At 37.8% G+C, this 16648-nt stretch overlaps 1 protein-coding gene across 1 annotated transcript; it reads right to left on the bottom strand.

Annotated features, from left to right (window-relative positions):
* Nucleotides 1-4570: 4570 nt before the first annotated feature.
* LOC103957794 (U-box domain-containing protein 29-like) lies at nucleotides 4571-6079 on the bottom strand. Its single transcript, XM_018649991.2, has one exon. It carries the CDS (start codon nucleotides 5983-5985, stop codon nucleotides 4738-4740), a length of 1248 nt encoding a protein of 415 aa, XP_018505507.2. The 5' UTR covers nucleotides 5986-6079; the 3' UTR covers nucleotides 4571-4737.
* Nucleotides 6080-16648: the final 10569 nt, after the last annotated feature.

Genomic DNA, 16648 nt, shown 5'->3' with positions numbered 1-16648 from the left:
GCCAAATAAAGAATTTTCTCCAAATATTTGTAACTTGGTGAAAATTTTTTCATTTTCGGCCACCGAATGTGTTGAACAACTATTATGCCCCACAAGCATAATTTCGGCTTTTAATTCAAACAACTTAGCCAAATGAGATTTCTCTATATCGGTGTTATCACCAATAATCATATTGATTGGCATAGTTTCGGCATCTAAAACCATGTCTCCAATTACCATATCAATTGATGTGGTTTTATGGTCCGAAGTCGTGTATCGGTATTGTTCGTCATTGGAACACTCCTCTAAAGAATCATTTTCTGAGTCAATTTTTGGCTCAGAAACTTGAACATTTTCTTCTAGGCCTACCACACTTTCAGTCTCGACCGAAAAAATAGGTGGCCTTTGTTCCTCGACCAAATTAACAATTTTCTTAGGCTGATGTCTGATTACGGCCGAAGCGGAAAATTGCCCCCCAGTCTTTTCAACCAACCATTCCTCAAATGGAATTGATTTGTAGTCGAAAACGTAAGGAAAATATTTTCCATCTAGCCAGGCATTAAATCGAGCCCTGTCTTCATTTACCCATTGCTCTTGCAGGGCAACATGAGCTTTTATTCTCAACATGTAAGCGAATGACTTTTGCAACTCTTTATGGCCACGAAGAACCTTTTCCACTTCCAAAGATCTTTTCCGTTCTTCATTGTGTTTTTTCAACTCCTCTAGGCGCTCGTACAATCGGCTACGTTGAGCCAGATTGGAATCTTGATATATCATATGAACTTCGTAGTTCTAGCACTGGGTCCCACTGGGCGTGCCAAAATGTTGACCCTAAAAATTACAAAACCTACGTGGCGCGCAGGCCGAGTAATTAATAAGCTAACTACGTCCTTCGGTTGAATGCGGGGCGTGCCAACTCGTCGGCCGAGCTCGGCCGAGGAGTAAAATTTGTTGACGTTGCGTTGAGCGCGTTGTTGACTTCTTTATCTTGCGACTGCGGCCGAGGAAGGAACAAATCTCGGCCTTTGGATTCTCGAGCCTGAAGACAAGGCTGCTAGTTCTACGAAGTTCAATATCAAATTCGGCTCTCAAGGTGCCGAATGTAGTAACCTGGTAACACCTCACTTCGCCGAGAAGGCTAATGAGATGACCTCTGCCAATAAGGATTTGAAAATCCTTCTCGACCGAGACTTGGATAGATAACCAGTCGGCCTCGACGCAGTGCTGTTTATCCAAACTGAAGGTGCTTCGGGAACGGCTGATTCTACGGCAACAGTGCTGTTTATCCAAACTGAAGATGTTCGCCGGTTGCCTTCACAGTGCTGTTTATCCAAACTGAAGATGTGTCGGCGGAAAAAAGAAAATAAAAAAATCTCAAGATGTTTGAGAGGTTTTGCGCAGGGCAGTTGTGTGTTGAATTGGAGGTCCCCTTCTGTTTTCTACACATCTCGTATTTATAAGACTATCATCTTGATGGCCGTCATGTTGTAAAACTGCCGTCAATACCAACGCTTCCTCCTGCATAACAATCTCATGCAAAACAAAAGATTGTTATGCCTTATCACTTACCAGCATGACACCACCACTTGCTAATTAATAGCATATACCCATTATTAGCACATATCTTTATGCTGATAAGCATCCTAATTTGAAATATGCCAATAACCTTTATGCACGGCTAACCAACTCCAAGCACACGTGGAGTTGATTCTCTGTTGATTACGCATCTTGGTATCCCATTTAAATGTATGCATTAATCTTCTCTGCCAATCAATATCCGTTTGCCAACCAACGTCGCAATATATTAAGACTCTTGATAAAATGCTCTGATGCTCCAATCCGTCGCGCGTCTAAACTCCAAGAATCCCAAATCAAATTGAACTTGTTCTGCTTACTTTCAAGTTGAAGATATAATCTGCACCTCATCTTATTCAAGGAAATATAAAGATAATATCATGATTAAAACCACAATATATCCTTCAATTATCTTAACAATTCTGCCATCCAACGGTTGAGAGCTATGCTCATTCAACAGTCAAGATTACTCGGGCCTATAGTGTAAAATTGGGTCCAAACAGGATGACACAAAATTATCTGATAAAGGAGAACTTCTCAAGGATCCTGAAAAGTATCGACGATTAGTAGGTCGGTTAATATATCTCACTATCACTCGGCCGGATATCACCTATTCTGTGCATGTTCTAAGCCGTTTTATGCACGAGCCAAGGATATCTCATATGGATGCTGCGCTTTGTATTGTTCGTTATTTGAAGGCTACTCCAGGTCAAGGTTTATTATTTCGTTCTAACAACCAGACCAAGTTAACTGCGTTTTGTGATTCTGATTGGGCAGGTTGCCCTATCACTCGCCGTTCGACTACTGGGTATTGTGTATTCTTGGGCGGTTCTTTGATTTCTTGGCCGACGAAACGACAGAAAACCGTTTCGCTCTCTTCAGCAGAGGCGGAATATAGGGCCATGGCAGGTGCTTGTTGCGAGATAGTTTGGCTTCGTTTTTTGTTGAAGGATTTGAACATTCCTTTGGATGGTCCTTCCATTTTATTTTGTGATAATCAAGCAGCGTTACATATAGCTGCCAATCCTGTTTTTCATGAACGAACTCGTCACATTGAGATGGATTGTCACTTTATACGAGATAAGATTGTAGATGGCACAATAGAGACCAAGCATGTGGGTACGGCACAACAGTTGGCAGATTTACCAAACCTCTTGGGAAAGAAAAGTTTTCGGGTATGTTACGCAAGTTGGGAGTTCTTGACATCCACTCTCCAACTTGAGGGGAAGTGTTAGACAAATAAGGAATATGGTTGGAGTCCTTGTGTAATTGTATATAATATTATTCACTAGCCGTCCTACCTTGTCCTACCTACACACTAGCCGTCCTACAGCCGTCAAGTCGTCCTACAGCCGTCCTACCTTGTCCTACCTACACACTAGCCGTCCTACAGCCGTCAAGTCGTCCTACAGCCGTCCTACCTTGTCCTACCTACACACTTGTATCATGTATATATATCCTTGTAATCTTGTAGAGAAAGATAATGAGAAAAAAAAGCATTCTCTTCCATTTTAGCATTCTCTTCCATTTTTCCACATTCACGTATCAATAACAAATATATTTTTTAGCCTACATATCTTTTTCTACAAGACATAACTGCCCATTGTGATCAACGTTGAGTGACTCATTGTCTCCAGCCCTGTATGTCCCAGTATTTGAGTAAGCATACCGATCGATCAGGTTGTAATATAACTGGACACTCCAGGTGCTGCTCTAGGTTCCCATCACGCTGCACTGAAAGTCTAAATCCTCCGCTTGCGTGATTTGTGACAGAGATGCTGGAGACAAGCTTCTTTGTAGCCAGCAATCGCTGGCCAGATACAATGGTATCGGTTGGAGTATCAAAACTCTGCCAAATGATTTTTGAGTCCAAGTTGTAGATGACAAAGTTACCAGAATCGAGCATGGAAGCCGGGGCAGCAGGCTCATAAATGTTCGAAATGGTTGCTGATACAACTCGGTTATCTGGCGCCATGACCCTTATTCCTTCACCACTTCAAAACAGCTTTACATCGTTAGAGAGTGGCATCGGAGCATCGCAGATTGTTGTCCACACGATTGTTTTCTGCTGAATTTTCGTAAACCAGATGCCTACTACGGCCAAGTTGTTGCCTTACTCTATAAAATCCGAACGCAAACTAGCCCGAATTGGTCTCCTTTTTTAGTTTTTTTTTTTTATTTACAATCATTTTTGTCTCGTTTTTTGAAATTAAATATATATTGTTCTAAGAGCAACGATTTAGTAGTTTGTTTGTCAAGCATACGAAAATAAGCCATGTTACGTTTGACACTCGTGCATAGCTCAACAACTCATATTTTTTCATACAGTTCATGCGCATAACTCATTTACCTCAGCCCACAAAAGAGAGCATAACTCATTTACCTCAGCCCACAAAAGAGAGGACGACTTCTATGACATGGATACATTTCCACTAAAACAGTCTCACGTCAAATATACAACATTATATGTAAATTTATCTCTGCATAATATTATATTATTGGTATAAAACGTAGTTGAGGCAATACAACTATGACTTGTAAGTCCCACTCTAAAAAAAGCATACAACTATTTGATCACAATTACTCCAAAACTACTAAGAAATAAATTTGAACTTAAGACCAATTAAATTTACCCAAGTATACAATAGATCTCCTTACATTCTCTTACTTGACAAGTTATAACTTGCAAATCATATCAAAACTTGCCCCTTTTACAAAGAAGGATTCTTGTCCTAAATCCTTTTTCAAAGTTCAAACCAATTCATCATGAAACTTTTCTGAATTAACAATAAAAAGAAACAACAAATCAAAAAAGAAGATTAACATGAGATTACCAAAAAGTTGTTTATTTCTTCATTCTTTTAATCACTTAAGCCATCTAATCAACATAATTTTGCATATTCACGTCCCCACAAACTCGAGAAATATTTCTGGAAACACGGCTAATACAATTTTTCAGAATTTTTTTTTTAGCTTCCAGCTAATTGTAATACCATTCTTAATATACCGGGACGTGTTCACGGCACAGAAAAATCTCTCTACTAATCATACAACATCAATCACGTAATGATGATCAATGACTACAAAACTAAAAGAATTTTCCTTTTTGTGTCTATAAATTTTGCAATCAAATTCACAACTTCCAAAAAAATACATGAGCAAGATTATCATCATGGACAATTTCTAACAAGGCGTGATATGTATAGTCTTGGTGTCATACCTCAACCCCAACCCTAACCCAACACTCAAAACTTTGACCAAATCCCCACACATCCTCCTCACAAAATGCCCCTCCCCATACCCACTCTGCATCACCAACAACACCTTCGCCACCCCATTCCCTCCCGCCACGCTTTCCCTCGCCCTCTTGTCCCCCAACATGCAGCACACGCTCCACAGCACCGCCACGCCGTCCTCCGTCGCCCCCCTCGACACCTTCATCAGCCTCTCCGCCACCGCCCCCGCGCACTTCTCCTCCCCGCTGATCGCCGACCGGCCCTCGGCGCACGTGGCAATGGTGGATAACAGCTTCAAAGACTTCTCCGCAAGGGTAGTGCTGGTGTCCGGGTTTAACAGCGCTGATGTTATGACTCGGACGAGTCCGAACCGGACGAGCTCGGCTTTAATTGACCGATTCACGGACAATGATGCTAAGCACGAGAAAACGGCGCCGTATAGGTCCTGACAGGTTTCCAAGCTCAATAGATCGTTGAGTACGGACAATAAGCCTTCCTTCTCCGCGATTAATCGTTTCGACTCGGCGTCGAGCGCGATCGAATCCAAAACCCTGACGGATTCGATCTTCGAGCTCAGGCTTCCTTTCTGCAGTACCAATCGAATCGAAGCGAGGGAATTGCCGTTGCTCTTCGCAATAAATCGGCTCAATTGCTCGTTGACTCCGCTCTGAGGCAAAATCGAATCCAAAACCTTAATTACCGATTCGAGAACTTCGATTTCGACGCCTTCTCTATTCAGAATCCCCACAATGGCGGTGACGAAGCCGTCGAAATTCGCCACAAACCTCCGGTTCTCCTCACCGACCCTTGCGAAATCGGCAGTCTTCGCCAATGAGTGTACGATATTTTGGCTGAATTTCTCAGTCTCTTTCTCATTGCGGAGAAATTGAACGAGGGAGGCGAGGTGCTGGGAGGACAGAGAGGGAGAGGAGGCCGGCGAGGAAGGGCCGTGGGACTGGGCCCAGAGGTTGATGAGACGGCGGAGGGTGAGGTTGGGGATGACGTCTTTGGACTGGAGGATTTGCATGGTGGCGGGGCAGGTGTCGTGGCCGGATTCGAGCCAGTGCTGGATGCTAGCGCGGTCGTAGGTGACGCCGGTGCAGAGGCTGACGGGGGAGCGCATGACGTCCATGGAGATGGGGCAGCGGAAGAGGTTGGGGACGGTGATGTAGAGGTGGTCCCGCTCCCTCACCATTTTTGGTGGCGAGTTGATTGTTTGGTGCTCCAGAGTTTCTCAGACGGAGAGGTTTGAGTTTGTTGTGTTTTGGAAGGAAGTGGAGGTTGGAGGAGTTTTTGAGGACGAAGGTGACGTCGTCGTTTTGACTTAGTGGTGGTGGGACAGGGGTGTGTATGTAAATACGACTAAATTAGTCGTTGGTCAAATGTGGGCCTGTTGCTGCTTAGTTAAGTATTGGGTTTGTATCCGCGTGAAATTAGCTTGCATATCGAGGGAAAATGCAGTTAAAGAAAGGCGAAATTCCACTAATGCCCATGAGCTGATGGGTTTTATACCTTCTTACTCTGCGTGCGCACTTTAATTCAAATAGAGGTGTGTAGAGTGAGAAAAATTGTGCGAAAATTAATTTTTCTTATATTTTTAAAATTCATATTTTAATTTTATTTTGTGTTTTTGTTGCAATAGTTTTGTTAATCAATTGTGTATAACATTGACAAGTAAAATAACGCTATATCAAGAGTTAATTGATGCTAGTGTAGCCAAAGCCTACAAGCGTGTGTAGTATAAAAGTAACTAACTAGTTTATGGTCTAATGATAATTATCTCTATTTCCAGGTGAATCTCAGGTTTTGCTCATATGGATGGTGATGATGTATTATATTTGAATTGAGTTCGATATTTATTTAAGTGCTAACCCCTTATGCGGCATGGTCCAATCCCCACACCTCTTGAGTAGAAAATCATTCTATAAAAAAAATTTCCAGCTTGAAAATTATGCTATTGTACTCGATTAAATAAATTTTCAGTTTGAAAATTATAATTAACTTCTTTGTCTGAAAAAAAAAATTGTTTGAAAAAGAGTAAGAATCACATGTGACTCGTCGGACTAAGAGTAAGAATCGATTGTGATTAGTTGGACTAACCTCATTTAAGTTTCATTTAGTCGGAAACAGTTTTAAATTTGACTTAAACGAACGCAAGTACGATAAGTATTTGTTCTGAGTTTAGCAATATCAGACCCAATTATTTATGGATAAATATGAATCCAATTAGGTATACAAGTAGTATAATGTAAATTTGAAACGTTTTTAAGACATAAATCATGTTAGTCGAGGACTAGAAACATCAAATGCCATATATGGGTATGGTGCTATGTCATCGTTACGACTTTGTAAGTGTGGTGTGGTGTAGCCTTGTAGGGTCCCCCGATCTCAGCGGACGTGGAAATTGGAACACGGGATAGAAAGGAGAAAAAATCTAGTTTGATTTTAAATTTTAAAGACTAACGTATTATTTAGTATTACGGTTTAATGTTATTCATCTTCATTTGTAAGTGAGGTCTTAAGTTTGATTATCGCTAAAAGTGAATTTGAATCATATTATTATAGTTAGCCTAGTGTGAGACTTAGCTTGTTATCACATTCACTTAATATAGATAATATCGTTTGCTCAAAAAAAAAATTAAAAAAAAAAAAAAAAAAAAAAAAAAGAGGAGGAGAGCAAGAAGACGTTGGAGCGTAGAATTTTGTCCGCCGAATATGACCGTAGAGAAATGTGGACTATAGAGGAGTGCTCGTTCTTCGGGTCTTATCTTCTGACTTTTGAGACAATAAGACCAAAGACTATATATGGCTCTCTTGTGTGTGTACTCGTACTAATTTTTGAATATATATTAGCTTACTTGTTGGGACAAAAAATTCAAATTGATAAGTTATTATAAAGCTAGCTAAAAGACATACACTGGCAAATAAAACTATAGGATTTTAGTCAATATTGTTAAATATAATATTGATGTAGTATGATTGTGTAAATTTTGGTAAATTTGAATTAGGATTTCTATGTAATTTAGATGATTTTGTTCCATTAGACCTTGTATTTTTGGTGAGCAAGTTTGCTTCTCCTTATTGTTTACTAAAAATAAAGTCATTGGTACAATGGAACATACATTAATTTTTCTGAGTCTTTTTCTCCACCACTATCACTGCACCATAATTCTTTTTTTTAGTAAAATAGGACACAATATGTTATCAACATGCTCCAGACATTGTGCTATGAATCTGGAGGCCATTTTCTACTACAAAGTAGCTCAAAATTCTGAACACACAATCTAAGTAACTTCCAAAATACGGTTTCAACTTTGATATTTTTTTTTCAGCTCTAATTGCTTGAAATCTTCAACATAGTACATGAACCCAATTTTATGCTTTACGAATTATAATATTTTGCTTATATGTTGTTGTGGTGAATTGATGATTGTGTGAGAAAATAAGGAAAGAAAGAAGAAAATTAGGGTTTGTACAACCTCCCAGGCGAGCCACGACCTAAAGCGTTTAAACCGAGTCGCCAAGCTGCGTCGCGAGCCACAAGGAGCCTAGCTGCCCCTATTCCGAAACCCTAGGACCAAATGATGCCATTTTTGCGTCGTCCATGTCCCCGGCCTTGTTTCACCATTTTCTGGTGACACCCATCCTCGAGAGCCTACAGTCTTCCAGATGATAATCCAGGTGTCCCCGAGGACCTAATTCATTATTCAAGTCAAATCTCGTCGGATTTTTGTGAGATTCAATTCGGATCTACTTGATTTTGAACCCCCGTTGCGAATCCATGCTCGCCTGCGTTCATTATGACACACCCTGACCCATATATTAAAGTGGACACCAAAAACAAGAAGTGTTGACCGACACTGTGAAAGGTGACAAAAACATAAGATGAGAATGGTAAGTCGAAAAGTACAAGTAAAATAAAGTTGAAGCGTAGAACTAATTTATTTTAAGAGTGAGAGTACACGTTGCAAGATGAATTCATATTACAAATGCAAGTATTATCAAAGCAAAGCTACGTACAGTCGCAGTAAAAGTAAGAATATTCTCATCCTGGGCTGGATAAAGATTAAACAAACTAGATGAATTTAAATTTTCCACCTTTACCGGAGTATATGTCAGAACGGCGTCTATCGTAGCCACCACGAGAACGTCCACAATGACACTACACCGGGGCAAATATTCTCCAACTCTTCCTTGACACGGTCAATTAATTGAAATCCCTGGAATGAATTCTTGCCTCTCCCGTAGTCGGGATGTCATCCAGCTCCAGGGAGGGTAAACCTATAAGTCTGATATTTTAGATATCGTATAATTCAAACTACGTTTTAGTTACATGTAGTTTTGAGGTAGGTAGGGTTTCGCACGAGTCCAGCTCGTCAAAGACGTGCAACGAAAATCGTGTCTCACGCCATGGCGTGTCCCATGCTTGCCCTAGTCCTCAAAAAATAATGATGTGTTGTGCTAGGTTGACATTACACTGGGCATGGTCAAGCTGCCCTAGCCCGTTGCACCCTCTCACGCATGCTAGATAAACATTGCTTTCATAGAGGTCATGTGATGCACATATATAGCAACCTACACATTTGAAATGATGATTTCAGGATCTCGTCCGGTTGTAAATTTCCCAAGATCAACGGTCCTTTGTTCGACCCATAGGCATTGTGTAATTTGATTTCTTAACTCAATACGGATGTGAACGAGAGTCGGTGTTTCTTCTAAGACACAAAACTGCCAAACTTAACCTTGCTGGCTATCAACTATATTGTTGTCTCCTTGATCTGGTTTTAATTCTGATAGAAAACTTTTAATTCGAATACCGTATATCTCAAACTGGAAAATTTATAATTCTCATCCTCAACCTCGATATTGAACTAAACATTATATTTGTTACGTATTATGCAAGAGTGCTCAAGCGCCAACTAGTTAAAAATGTAATAGAAAACTAACCACCTCTACGTCTATTGCATTAATCTAATGGCTGAAAACTAATAAACCTTCTAACCCAACTTAAAATACCCAAATCCGACTTAAAACCCACCAAACATGTTTGACGTTTTCACCCTATACATATAAAGCAAGTTGGATTTGAATTTGAAAACTTCCTATTGGATGCTGAATATCACATTAAATTAGTAATTGTACGTTGTGAATGAGGTGTTACATATTAATTTTCCGTTGGCTCATTTAGATTAGTATTATAATTATTGGAACTTATAGTAGTAGGTGAAGATGATGGAAGGGCCTAACTACTTGATTCATCTTAATTAATCAACATACAGCTCAATTAGTTATAGTGGGGGAGAAGACTGATGAACCTGACATTTCATTTCATGAATGTTTGCCCCTACCTCTATTAACTAGCACTTATCTTCTGGCCAGCTGTTTTAAGGATTTTCTCTGTCACATAATTATCAATAATTTCAAAGTTCTATTACTAATCCGTGACTAGATCAAGTAAATTGGGAAAAGGACCACGTGGTTTGGAAATTTAATCTAAGCTAAAGTATATAACTAAATGAGTTGGAAATATCAATTAAATATCAAAGTAACTATACTAAATGATACCACCACGGGGTGGTCTAGTGGTTGAGGATAAATTTCAGATCTGTATTCTACACAGCATCTCTTGGGTTCAATTCCTTGCACTGGTGAATCGCATAATGGGTCAGAGAGAGACTGAAATGTCTTTATGAGTCTTTCCGACCTCCGGAATTGTAGATTACCATGGCGAAGCCATGATCCCCTTTTGAAGCAAAAAAAAAAAAAACAAAAAGAAAAGAAAAAAGAACTGTACTGAATGAAGAAGTGACTAATCTTTTCGGTACCAAGGATTTCATTTTAGGATACTTTGTTAGAACATCTCTTTCCTATAAATGATAAGCTCAGAGAAATATGAACTCCTTAATCAATGATCTAGAGGAGAAATCTCGCACTTGATTTGATGCAGGACAAAACCAAGGGTATCAAGGAGAGGGGAATAGATAACTTGGGATTCACTCAATCAGAGGCAACAGAGCTTAGCTCACGTCACTAATCGTGGATTCGCTCACACGACCAAGTCAAATGCTTGATTGGGGAAGGAGAAATCACTCACTTCAATTGCACAAAGCAAAATATATTTTAATTCATTCAAGTCTAGCAATGGCTTCTAATACATCAATATTTAGAGGAACTAAAGATCAAGAAGCATAAATAGACCACAACTTCCTTAGAAACTCTCTAAAAATGACTTAACAAGTTATGTCATTAAAATAAATTACAATGCCTTTATTATTTGAATTTCCAATGCCAACCAGAAGTTTTCAATTTTTTTTTTTTTTTTAAAGCCTTGGCTCCCGCATCATTCTCCCCTTCTCGAAGAAAACTCGTCCTCGAGTTTCATTTGCTCTTCCTCGATCTTTGGGATGACCTTGCAGATTCTTGCACAACAACCACAATAGTAAAATGAAGTTCATGGCGATCAAAGTGTTCCAAGCCACAAAATATTCATGAAAAGACCATGTCCCCATTCTTTCAAATGTTGTAGGCCCTGGTTCCTTCTTTTTGATTGAAAATGACTTCCAACCACTAGAATGCATCTTGAAACCCCTTAGAATGTTCTATGTGATAAATCTGTAAATCCAACCTATCTATAAACCCCATTCAGTTTTGTCTTCATAACCGCAACTTATCACATGAGTGGCCTCTTTAAGCATCACTGCTGGGCTTGAGGAAGGAGGGACACCGCCTTGTTCCATCCATGTTGAAGTCACAAAAATTGTAGACTGTTTGAAATTCTTTTCAAAATTCATTTGGGAGATCAATAGCACTTTGCCATCATCCATTCCTTGTAGGTTTGAAGCATCTCCATTTGCATCATGCTTGGAGTACTTTGAAAGATCCTTGTAGCATCCAAAAGACGAATAGTATAGTAACAGCTTACCATCTAATGCATGGAAGGCTCGCTGTCATTAACTTCATTCAGAAAATGATTATTGGCTTCATCTTCATCAACGTACTTATCGTAAATTGGTGGTGAATTCCAATTGACGAAATTAATCTCTTCAACAATGTGATCTAGAAACGGATTGATAATTATAGCCATGGTCTTCAACTACAGTGGAAAACCTACTCTAATGTCACTTGATGCAGGACAAAACCAAGGATATCGAGGAGAGGGGAATAGATAACCTAGGATTCGCTCAACCAAGGGCACGGAGCTGGCTCACGTCGCTAATCGTGGATTCACTCACACAACCAAGCTAAATGCTTGATTGGGAAAGGAGAAATCACTCACTTCAATTGCACAAAGAAAAATATATTTTAATTCATTTAAGTCTAGCAATGACTTCTAATACATCAATTTTTAAAGGAACTAAAAATAAAGAAGCATAATTAGACCACAACTTCCTAAGAAACTCTCTAAAAATGACTTAACAGGTTCCTATGTCATTACAATAAATTACAATGCCTTAATTATTTGAATTTCCAATGCCAACGAGAAGTTTACAATTTTTTTTTTTTTTTTTTTTAAGCCTTGGCTCCCGTATCATGATTAGTGAGTCATAGCCTACAAGCTTCCCTCATATTTCCTTAAAATTGATTTATATTTCTATAATGTGTTGTATCATAATTTTTACTTAGCACTACAATATAACATATATTAAGGGGTTTGAAATATAGCCATGCAATGTTGGAGATGAAGACGACATGAACTATGCTTTACAAAATCTAATTTTTGAAGGGCTAAAGCATAGCTTAAATTCGACGCTAAGTTTACCGCTACATGTCTAAAGATCACCTTAATGACTTGTTTGTTAATTGCAAATTCAGTGTACAAGGCTCTACTTTTGTCATGAAAATTTAATAAATACATGAAACTCGTAAGTTTGTAACAGCACAAGGACCAAAAGAAAACTGTATCTTATGTACACAGTACTCTATCATCTAAGCAATCATGATTGATGATCCCTTTTTTGTGTGATCTTCTTTTGTGGTGGGATTCTTTACCATACATGGTTAAGCGAAGCTTGAATTACATATATATACGCCAGAGCAAGGTGGACAACTCTCAGCAAGTCTACAATTCATAAGAGTACGCACACAAACCAGTGCAGCTTGGAGTAGGAGGATCATTTGGCACAATCAGTCTCCTCTACTGATTCCTTCTTTTACTGGTTGAGTTTCTGTTCATGATTAATTGAAAACATATTTGTGAAACCCACTATTAATTCTTCCTACTTTTTTTTTTTTTTTCAATTGAACTTAATGGTTCATCAACTATTTTCAGATAACAAATAATATTGCTAATACGAGCAAGCATATCAAACTACTCAATAGGAATTTCCGTTGTGTGAAACAATTGTTTTACTTTTTATTTTTCTAATGTACGCGTACACATGATATTCAAAGATAATAATACGTACTGTTGGGCGGTTATATATAAACCAAAAGGAGAATAGTTTTGTTAAACGTATCTAAAGTTAATATACTTTGGTATTTCCTTAACTTATGATGATGACAACTAGATAAAGGACATGTTAACAATGTTTCTATTGCGAACTTGTGAAGAATTATTACTCTTGCGAACAGATCCATCATCCATCAGACCATCACATAAGTATACTACCTAATAATTTCTTCTAATTGTAGCGATCTGAGTAAGGTTTTCTATATGATACAAATAACTTCTTCAAAAGTACTTGAAATATATGTGGAGAGTGCAATAGGAGTGTAAAGTGAGTTAGGTTTGCTCTAGAGAATAAGTGCAACGTGACATACGATTTTGGTTGTGTCATGCAAACGTCAACAAAAATAGTTATGATTGGACAAAATAATATTCTTAATTTTTGTTAAGAAAATTTAGTATGACAGTAATAATATCATGTTATATCAACAATTCACTTACATTACAACATATAGACTCGATGATACTACATATTGTAATTTGGATGAATTAGTATGCCAAGTTTCCACATGAAGAGGTGCGCCTTGCTTTATAGCTTTAGGATTTATGAGTTATGGTTAGTCTTGTACATATAGTGCAGGATGTCATATTTTGTTGATAAAGAGTACGTATATTGTCGATAAATGTATCATAATAACTTAGTGTATTTTGTTGGCTACCAATCAACACATAATCACTCACATCTCAACAGTTTGTGCTTCATCAAAGAACATTGGCTTATCATAACCATATTAGTTATACGATCATTTGGGATTATGAAGAAGCACAAAAACAATATACACTCCACTAAGGTACGTAAATGGATTACTTATGAAGAAATCTAGTCATCTAATTATATCCATTCTCCACACAGCTTTTCAACATATTAGAATTTGATGACTGTTTGGACAAGATAAAAAGGTTCATGTCAATCGATCTACATATTTCCCACAACTCGACTGTTTCATCATTTATAGACAAATTGCATCAACTTGTCCTGGTCCACATGCATGGACATAGAGCCCTCCCTTTAATGAAAACTCATAGGTTTGAGATCTGATTACACAAAGATTCAGCTTTCCCTTCCATCAGTCCATCTCTCCCACCCACATCTTATTTTTATACAGCAAGTGCCAAATGGGACCACTTGAATCACCCCTTTCCTGTTTGAGAACATAACATGAGGCCCCGTCTGCATTTGTCCAAATCCCAAAAGCGGTGAAAGTGAACCCCAATTGGGTTTATATCCCCCAACATAAAATAAACAGCAAATACATAACCCTCCCCACCCTCCAAGAATGGAGGGACACAAACCAATTATACTTAAACGAATGGTCTCTATTTGTGCATGATTTTGTAAAGCTCAGTCATTCATGCGTGATGGTTGATAAAATATAGACTATGTAGGTTTTAATGACTAAATATCATTTGTGTGACGTAAGGCTGAACGAACATATCAAAAAGATGAATTTTAATGTAAATAGTGTTTCGATGATGGTTCAAAATACCTTTCTGAACAGGAAAGAAAGAGATAAGTCCAACTCGTCGTTTTCTTGAAAAATAGGATCAATTTGTTTAAAAAATTCCTAGGTTAAAAACACCTTTTAAGTCTTAAAATTAATTTTCAATTTTTTTGTAATGTCTTGTTTTGTTTTTCTTTCACAAGGGTTTTCCAGGACTATTTAAAGTTTTAATTTGATATATTTTATTTATCTTAATTATAATTAAAATATTGTTTCTCTCAAGCTTTTGATGTTTCACAAATTCAATGTTCCACAAATTAGAGCTTCTCTCAAATGTAATCCCTTTACACTATAACTTTCACGGTGTCACTATAACTTTCATGACATAGCTGGAACTTACATTAGATCTCTTCTACAACAAATGAAATCCGAGAAAATTATAGAAATGGTCCTTTAATTTTAATTTAATTGGAGTAATGATTCTTCAACTAAAAGCATCGCCAAAAGAGATGTCAAAACTGTCATATAAGTATATAACAGTAAAAAATGGCTGCAAACTTTCTCAAACTGAGCCTTCAATTTTCTACATGGCTCTGAGTCAATTGAAGGTAAAGTCTTCTACTGTCAAATGCATTTAGTATTTTTTTTTAATTACGTTTAATGCATATAATAAATGTTGTTGTGTATTCTAAGAATTAGATTGGTTGCCTCTATAAATAGACCCCACAAAGTGATAAAAAAAATTCAGAATGGAATTATCATTTAACATATCGGGTGAATCAAAAAATTGTACAAAATGTCAATTCGCCACATAAGCCATCAAATATCAATTTGATTTTTCAAATTTGATATCTTCTTTGGAGATGCTCTAAAAATTCATGACCATTAGTCTCTTTTTTTTTTTTGTCAAAACGATAGATTTTGTTAGATTAGGATATTAGATTAGTCAACGAACAAGATTTGAACCCACGCTGTTATGCAAAGACTCAATACATTTCCACCATTGTGGTAAAGAGCCACTTGCCATGACCATTAGTCTCTTAACTCGTCAAAACGTGCTTCTATGGTTTTTTTCGTCAACTTCATCAGAATTCCATCAAAATGAGTCATGTTGGAAGGACAATTGCTACAACTAGATTAAAGTTGAGGGGCCATTACTCAAATTTGGTTAAAATTGATGGACCATTTCTCCAATTGGGTTATAGTTAAGGAGCATTGCTACAATTTTTTTTCATTTGGTTTTCATATTTGCCCCTTCAGCCTCACATGCGTGACACATGCCTTATTTTGACGGAAGTTCTATGGAGTTGACGAAAATGATCATAGTTGTACATTTTGATGAATTAAGAGACCAATGATCACAGATTTGTAGTTGAGCGATTATTACTCTAATTAAATTAAAGTTAAAGGAATATTACTACAATTTCCTCATGAAATCCGTTTATTAGGTTAATTAGTATAACCAGTTGAAAATTGATATATCATATCCGACTAACAGATACGCGATCTAAAGTGAAATCCTTGTTGAATTTAGGAATGTAACTTGTGATATCATATGATGAAAAGGCCTAGATAGATTATAGACTCTACCTTAGTGTTAGAACTAGACAGGGACATGTTTTTCAATTTGTGCAAGATATGTACATCAGAACTGTTAGTCGGCCATTAATTATTAGACCCACACATTCACCAACCAATCCAACAGCCTCCCCTTATTTACTCCCAAATTTCGTTCCCTTAAAACTTTCCCACCATATATCTTTTAATTTGGCTTTTTTGTTCCATCCATTCATAACTTTGGTGATGACTCAGAAACACACCTCCTAAAGACCCGTTCAAGTAATCTTAAAGAAAAAAGAAAGATTCAAACACTATTACTACATGTTACCTTTGTTTGATTTTGCACCTTGCTTGGTCAGTAGTCCCACACACACACACACAAATTCACAGAGTCAACATCTCCATGTAAG

Source organism: the organism of the source record quoted next, unplaced genomic scaffold (assembly GCF_019419815.1).
Source record: "Pyrus x bretschneideri cultivar Hongxiangsu unplaced genomic scaffold, Pyrus_bretschneideri_v1 Contig16, whole genome shotgun sequence".
NCBI classification, from domain to species: domain Eukaryota; kingdom Viridiplantae; phylum Streptophyta; class Magnoliopsida; order Rosales; family Rosaceae; genus Pyrus; species Pyrus x bretschneideri.
The sequence above is the reverse complement of the archived record's forward strand: the minus strand, read 5'-3'. Positions and strand labels throughout refer to the sequence as shown.